Genomic DNA, 7500 nt, shown 5'->3' with positions numbered 1-7500 from the left:
GTGCATTCCTTCATATAGAGTCCAGACACACACACACACACACACACATCTGTACATCGACTCTCTCTCTCGCTCTCTCTCTCTCTGCAGATGTGGACGAGTGCCAGCCGGGCCGTTGCCATGGCGATGCCATCTGCTCCAACACCCCGGGCTCCTTCACCTGCCAGTGTCTGCCAGGTTTCCATGGCGACGGCTTCAGATGCACACCTGGTGCTGGTAGGAGGAGTTCAGCTTCAGTCCGCATGTCATTAACCATGACAAAAATGTTCATTACTTTAAATATAATTCGTTTTTCAAATTAAAAATAAATATTAAAAATTAAAAAAAAAAAGTTAATTAAAAATAAACATAAACATAACACATCTAAAGGTTTCTCTCTCATCCGTCTCAGTGTTTTATTTACTGTACAGATCATCACTGACAGACATATCGCTCTTATGATTATTAATAGATCATCAGATTCATCTCACTCAATCATGTGCTGCAGGATATACTGAAACACACACTATACACACACACACACACACACACACACACACACACACACACACACACACACACACACACACACACACTGTATATCCTGTGTGTGTTCAGAAGTTTGGAGTCTGTAAGATTTTTGAATGTTTCTATGACTACATGTGTGAAGTAAGACTGGAAGTTTATTTACACTACCAGTAAAAAGTTTTGTTCGATTTTTAAAGTCTCTTCTGCTCACCAAAGCTGCGTTTATTTGATCAAAAATACAGTAAAACAGTGAAATATTATTATTATGCAAATCATCTGTTCTTTATGTGAATATATAGTAAAGTGTAATTTATTCCTGTGATCAAAGCTGAATGTTCAGCATCATTACTCCAGTCTTCAGTGTCACATGATCCTTCAGAAATCACTCTAATATGATGATTTGATGCTCAAGTAACATTTATGATTATTATCAGAGTTGGAAACAGATGATACATTTTAATGGTCCTAAAATCGGCTTTATTTCCTCATTAGAAGAGTTCTGCTCTTCTGTGTCCAGCGCTCGAGTTCTGCTCTTCTGTGTCCAGCGCTCGAGTTCTGCTCTTCTGTGTCCAGCGCTCGAGTTCTGCTCTTCTGTGTCCAGCGCTCGAGTTCTGCTCTTCTGTGTCCAGCGCTCGGGTTCTGCTCTTCTGTGTCCAGCGCTCGAGTTCTGCTCTTCTGTGTCCAGCGCTCGAGTTCTGCTCTTCTGTGTCCAGCGCTCGAGTTCTGCTCTTCTGTGTCCAGCGCTCGAGTTCTGCTCTTCTGTGTCCAGCGCTCGAGTTCTGCTCTTCTGTGTCCAGCGCTCGGGTTCTGCTCTTCTGTGTCCAGCGCTCGAGTTCTGCTCTTCTGTGTCCAGCGCTCGGGTTCTGCTCTTCTGTGTCCAGCGCTCGGGTTCTGCTCTTCTGTGTCCAGCGCTCGAGTTCTGCTCTTCTGTGTCCAGCGCTCGAGTTCTGCTCTTCTGTGTCCAGCGCTCGGGTTCTGCTCTTCTGTGTCCAGCGCTCGAGTTCTGCTCTTCTGTGTCCAGCGCTCGGGTTCTGCTCTTCTGTGTCCAGCGCTCGAGTTCTGCTCTTCTGTGTCCAGCGCTCGAGTTCTGCTCTTCTGTGTCCAGCGCTCGAGTTCTGCTCTTCTGTGTCCAGCGCTCGAGTTCTGCTCTTCTGTGTCCAGCGCTCGGGTTCTGCTCTTCTGTGTCCAGCGCTCGGGTTCTGCCCTTCTGTGTCCAGCGCTCGAGTTCTGCTCTTCTGTGTCCAGCGCTCGAGTTCTGCTCTTCTGTGTCCAGCGCTCGAGTTCTGCTCTTCTGTGTCCAGCGCTCGAGTTCTGCTCTTCTGTGTCCAGCGCTCGGGTTCTGCTCTTCTGTGTCCAGCGCTCGGGTTCTGCCCTTCTGTGTCCAGCGCTCGAGTTCTGCTCTTCTGTGTCCAGCGCTCGAGTTCTGCTCTTCTGTGTCCAGCGCTCGAGTTCTGCTCTTCTGTGTCCAGCGCTCGGGTTCTGCTCTTCTGTGTCCAGCGCTCGAGTTCTGCTCTTCTGTGTCCAGCGCTCGAGTTCTGCTCTTCTGTGTCCAGCGCTCGGGTTCTGCTCTTCTGTGTCCAGCGCTCGAGTTCTGCTCTTCTGTGTCCAGCGCTCGAGTTCTGCTCTTCTGTGTCCAGCGCTCGGGTTCTGCTCTTCTGTGTCCAGCGCTCGGGTTCTGCTCTTCTGTGTCCAGCGCTCGAGTTCTGCTCTTCTGTGTCCAGCGCTCGGGTTCTGCTCTTCTGTGTCCAGCGCTCGAGTTCTGCTCTTCTGTGTCCAGCGCTCGGGTTCTGCTCTTCTGTGTCCAGCGCTCGGGTTCTGCTCTTCTGTGTCCAGCGCTCGAGTTCTGCTCTTCTGTGTCCAGCGCTCGAGTTCTGCTCTTCTGTGTCCAGCGCTCGAGTTCTGCTCTTCTGTGTCCAGCGCTCGAGTTCTGCTCTTCTGTGTCCAGCGCTCGGGTTCTGCTCTTCTGTGTCCAGCGCTCGGGTTCTGCCCTTCTGTGTCCAGCGCTCGAGTTCTGCTCTTCTGTGTCCAGCGCTCGAGTTCTGCTCTTCTGTGTCCAGCGCTCGAGTTCTGCTCTTCTGTGTCCAGCGCTCGAGTTCTGCTCTTCTGTGTCCAGCGCTCGAGTTCTGCTCTTCTGTGTCCAGCGCTCGAGTTCTGCTCTTCTGTGTCCAGCGCTCGGGTTCTGCTCTTCTGTGTCCAGCGCTCGAGTTCTGCTCTTCTGTGTCCAGCGCTCGGGTTCTGCTCTTCTGTGTCCAGCGCTCGGGTTCTGCTCTTCTGTGTCCAGCGCTCGAGTTCTGCTCTTCTGTGTCCAGCGCTCGAGTTCTGCTCTTCTGTGTCCAGCGCTCGGGTTCTGCCCTTCTGTGTCCAGCGCTCGAGTTCTGCTCTTCTGTGTCCAGCGCTCGAGTTCTGCTCTTCTGTGTCCAGCGCTCGAGTTCTGCTCTTCTGTGTCCAGCGCTCGGGTTCTGCCCTTCTGTGTCCAGCGCTCGAGTTCTGCTCTTCTGTGTCCAGCGCTCGAGTTCTGCTCTTCTGTGTCCAGCGCTCGGGTTCTGCTCTTCTGTGTCCAGCGCTCGAGTTCTGCTCTTCTGTGTCCAGCGCTCGAGTTCTGCTCTTCTGTGTCCAGCGCTCGAGTTCTGCTCTTCTGTGTCCAGCGCTCGAGTTCTGCTCTTCTGTGTCCAGCGCTCGAGTTCTGCTCTTCTGTGTCCAGCGCTCGGGTTCTGCTCTTCTGTGTCCAGCGCTCGAGTTCTGCTCTTCTGTGTCCAGCGCTCGAGTTCTGCTCTTCTGTGTCCAGCGCTCGAGTTCTGCTCTTCTGTGTCCAGCGCTCGGGTTCTGCCCTTCTGTGTCCAGCGCTCGAGTTCTGCTCTTCTGTGTCCAGCGCTCGAGTTCTGCTCTTCTGTGTCCAGCGCTCGGGTTCTGCTCTTCTGTGTCCAGCGCTCGAGTTCTGCTCTTCTGTGTCCAGCGCTCGAGTTCTGCTCTTCTGTGTCCAGCGCTCGAGTTCTGCTCTTCTGTGTCCAGCGCTCGAGTTCTGCTCTTCTGTGTCCAGCGCTCGAGTTCTGCTCTTCTGTGTCCAGCGCTCGGGTTCTGCTCTTCTGTGTCCAGCGCTCGGGTTCTGCCCTTCTGTGTCCAGCGCTCGAGTTCTGCTCTTCTGTGTCCAGCGCTCGAGTTCTGCTCTTCTGTGTCCAGCGCTCGAGTTCTGCTCTTCTGTGTCCAGCGCTCGAGTTCTGCTCTTCTGTGTCCAGCGCTCGAGTTCTGCTCTTCTGTGTCCAGCGCTCGAGTTCTGCTCTTCTGTGTCCAGCGCTCGGGTTCTGCTCTTCTGTGTCCAGCGCTCGGGTTCTGCCCTTCTGTGTCCAGCGCTCGAGTTCTGCTCTTCTGTGTCCAGCGCTCGAGTTCTGCTCTTCTGTGTCCAGCGCTCGAGTTCTGCTCTTCTGTGTCCAGCGCTCGGGTTCTGCCCTTCTGTGTCCAGCGCTCGAGTTCTGCTCTTCTGTGTCCAGCGCTCGAGTTCTGCTCTTCTGTGTCCAGCGCTCGAGTTCTGCTCTTCTGTGTCCAGCGCTCGAGTTCTGCTCTTCTGTGTCCAGCGCTCGAGTTCTGCTCTTCTGTGTCCAGCGCTCGAGTTCTGCTCTTCTGTGTCCAGCGCTCGGGTTCTGCTCTTCTGTGTCCAGCGCTCGAGTTCTGCTCTTCTGTGTCCAGCGCTCGGGTTCTGCTCTTCTGTGTCCAGCGCTCGAGTTCTGCTCTTCTGTGTCCAGCGCTCGAGTTCTGCTCTTCTGTGTCCAGCGCTCGAGTTCTGCTCTTCTGTGTCCAGCGCTCGGGTTCTGCTCTTCTGTGTCCAGCGCTCGGGTTCTGCTCTTCTGTGTCCAGCGCTCGGGTTCTGCTCTTCTGTGTCCAGCGCTCGAGTTCTGCTCTTCTGTGTCCAGCGCTCGAGTTCTGCTCTTCTGTGTCCAGCGCTCGAGTTCTGCTCTTCTGTGTCCAGCGCTCGAGTTCTGCTCTTCTGTGTCCAGCGCTCGGGTTCTGCTCGTCCGTCATAATTTGAGAGCAGATGTTGTGTGTCTGACGCCGTGATAATTACAGCGTCTGTTCCTGGAGTGTTCTTCTGTCATCACATGACCTCCTCGCTCACATCTGCACACCTATGGGCTGATCAGTCACTGTACTGGAGTCGCAGCGGTTAGTGTTAGGGTCAATCCCTGATCTGAGCCGGAGCCGCAGGAAAAGCACTGAAAATCCTTAAAGGCACAGCAGCAAAAACAGCTGGACGTGCAGAAGTTAAAACTACATTAGAGTTCTTCGCACGAAAGCTTGGCTAATATTATAAGCGAACCTTAGTAAAAAATTAAAGAGATAAATATGTGATTGGAGGATTGTGTGTGTTTGGATGATGTGCATTCAGTGCTTGACAGTATTTTTATGGTCTTTTTAGGATTTTGAAGAAAAAATCCTTTTGTCAAGATACAATGATTAAAATAATTAAATCTAAAATTAAAATAATTTGGCATGCATTAAATGCAGTACAACCAATTCTGCTGTGGAAATAGAGTCGGCCTGAAACGAGTTTTTTCTCAAAACACGACTTCATTCTCGGAATTTAATGAGTTCATTCTCAACATTTTATTTCAACTTTTTTCTCGAAATTTAACGAGTTTTTTCTCAAAACACGACTTTATTCTCGAAATTTAATGAGTTTATTCTCAACATTTTATTTCAACTTTTTTTCTCGAAATTTAGCGAGTTTTTTCTCAAAACACGACTTCATTCTCGGAATTTAATGAGTTCTTTCTCAACATTTTATTTCAACTTTTTTCTCGAAATGTAACCAGTTTTTTCTCAAAACACGACTTTATCCTTGAAATTTAATGAGTTTATTCTCAACATTTTATTTCAACTTTTTTCTCGAAATGTAACCAGTTTTTTCTCAAAACACGACTTTATTCTTGAAATTTAATGAGTTTATTCTCAACATTTTATTTAAACTATTTTTCTTGAAATTTAGCGAGTTTTTTCTCAAAACACGACTTTATTCTCGAGTTCATTCTCAACATTTTATTTCAACTTTTTTTCTCGAAATTTAGCAAGTTTTTTCTCAAAACACGACTTTATTCTCGGAATTTAATGAGTTCATTCTCAACATTTTATTTCAACTTTTTTCTCGAAATGTAACCAGTTTTTTTCTCAAAACACGACTTTATTCTCGAAATTTAATGAGTTTATTCTCAACATTTTATTTCAACTTTTTTTCTCGAAATTTAGCGAGTTTTTTCTCAAAACACGACTTCATTCTCGGAATTTAATGAGTTCATTCTCAACATTTTATTTCAACTTTTTTCTCGAAATGTAACCAGTTTTTTCTCAAAACACGACTTTATCCTTGAAATTTAATGAGTTCATTCTCAACATTTTATTTCAACTTTTTTTCTCGAAATTTAGCAAGTTTTTTCTCAAAACACGACTTTATTCTCGAAATTTAATGAGTTCATTCTCAACATTTTATTTCAACTATTTTTCTCGAAATTTAGCGAGTTTTTTCTCAAAACACGACTTTATTCTCGAGTTCATTCTCAACATTTTATTTCAACTTTTTTTCTCGAAATTTAGCGAGTTTTTTCTCAAAACACGACTTTATTCTCGAAATTTAATGAGTTTATTCTCAACATTTTATTTCAACTATTTTTCTCGAAATTTAGCGAGTTTTTTCTCAAAACACGACTTTATTCTCGAAATTTAATGAGTTTATTCTCAACATTTTATTTCAACTATTTTTCTCGAAATTTAGCGAGTTTTTTCTCAAAACACGACTTTATTCTCGAGTTCATTCTCAACATTTTATTTCAACTATTTTTCTCGAAATTTAGCGAGTTTTTTCTCAAAACACGACTTTATTCTCGAAATTTTATGAGTTCATTCTCAACATTTTATTTCAACTATTTTTCTCGAAATTTAGCGAGTTTTTTCTCAAAACACGACTTTATTCTCGAAATTTAATGAGTTCATTCTCAACATTTTATTTCAACTTTTTCTCGAAATTTAGCGAGTTTTTTCTCAAAACACGACTTTATTCTCGAAATTTAATGAGTTTATTCTCAACATTTTATTTCAACTTTTTTTCTTGAAATTTAGCGAGTTTTTTCTCAAAACACGACTTCATTCTCGAAATTTAATGAGTTTATTCTCAACATTTTATTTCAACTTTTTTTCTTGAAATTTAGCGAGTTTTTTCTCAAAACACGACTTTATTCTCAAAATGTAATGAGTTTATTCTCAACATTTTATTTCAACTTTTTTTCTCGAAATGTAACCAGTTTTTTCTCAAAACACGACTTTATTCTCGAAATTTTATGAGTTCATTCTCGACATTTTATTTCAACTTTTTTTCTTGAAATTTAGCGAGTTTTTTCTCAAAACACGACTTTATTCTCGAAATTTAATGAGTTTATTCTCAACATTTTATTTCAACTTTTTTTCTCGAAATTTAGCGAGTTTTTTCTCAAAACACGACTTTATTCTCGAAATTTAATGAGTTTATTCTCAACATTTTATTTCAACTTTTTTTCTTGAAATTTAGCGAGTTTTTTCTCAAAACACGACTTCATTCTCGAAATTTAATGAGTTCATTCTCAACATTTTATTTCAACTATTTTTCTCGAAATTTAGCGAGTTTTTTCTCAAAACACGACTTTATTCTCGAAATTTTATGAGTTCATTCTCAACATTTTATTTCAACTATTTTTCTCGAAATTTAGCGAGTTTTTTCTCAAAACACGACTTTATTCTCGAAATTTAATGAGTTTATTCTCAACATTTTATTTCAACTTTTTTTCTCGAAATTTAGCGAGTTTTTTCTCAAAACACGACTTTATTCTCAAAATTTTATGAGTTTATTCTCAACATTTTATTTCGACTTTATTCTCGAAATTTTATGAGTTTATTCTCAACATTTTATTTCAACTTTTTTCTCGAAATTTAACAAGTTTTTTCTCAAAACACAACGACTTTATTCTCGAAATTTAA

General features: G+C 43.9%; 1 protein-coding gene across 2 annotated transcripts in view; it reads left to right on the top strand.

Moving 5' to 3' along the window:
- LOC307149897 (nidogen-1-like) overlaps window positions 1-7500 on the top strand; it is a 38974-nt gene that overhangs the window by 19625 nt on the left and 11849 nt on the right. For both annotated transcript variants that reach the window (XM_079856505.1, XM_079856504.1), the window contains exon 12: window positions 91-216. In XM_079856505.1, the coding sequence (XP_079712631.1) occupies window positions 91-216 (126 nt within the window). The remainder of the gene's footprint in view (window positions 1-90; window positions 217-7500) is intronic.

The sequence above is a fragment of the Squalius cephalus genome (genome assembly GCF_949319135.1).
Source record: "Squalius cephalus genome assembly, chromosome: 22".
Lineage (NCBI taxonomy): Eukaryota > Metazoa > Chordata > Actinopteri > Cypriniformes > Leuciscidae > Squalius > Squalius cephalus.
Note: the sequence above shows the minus strand (reverse complement) of the source record. Positions and strands in the feature narration are given on the sequence as shown.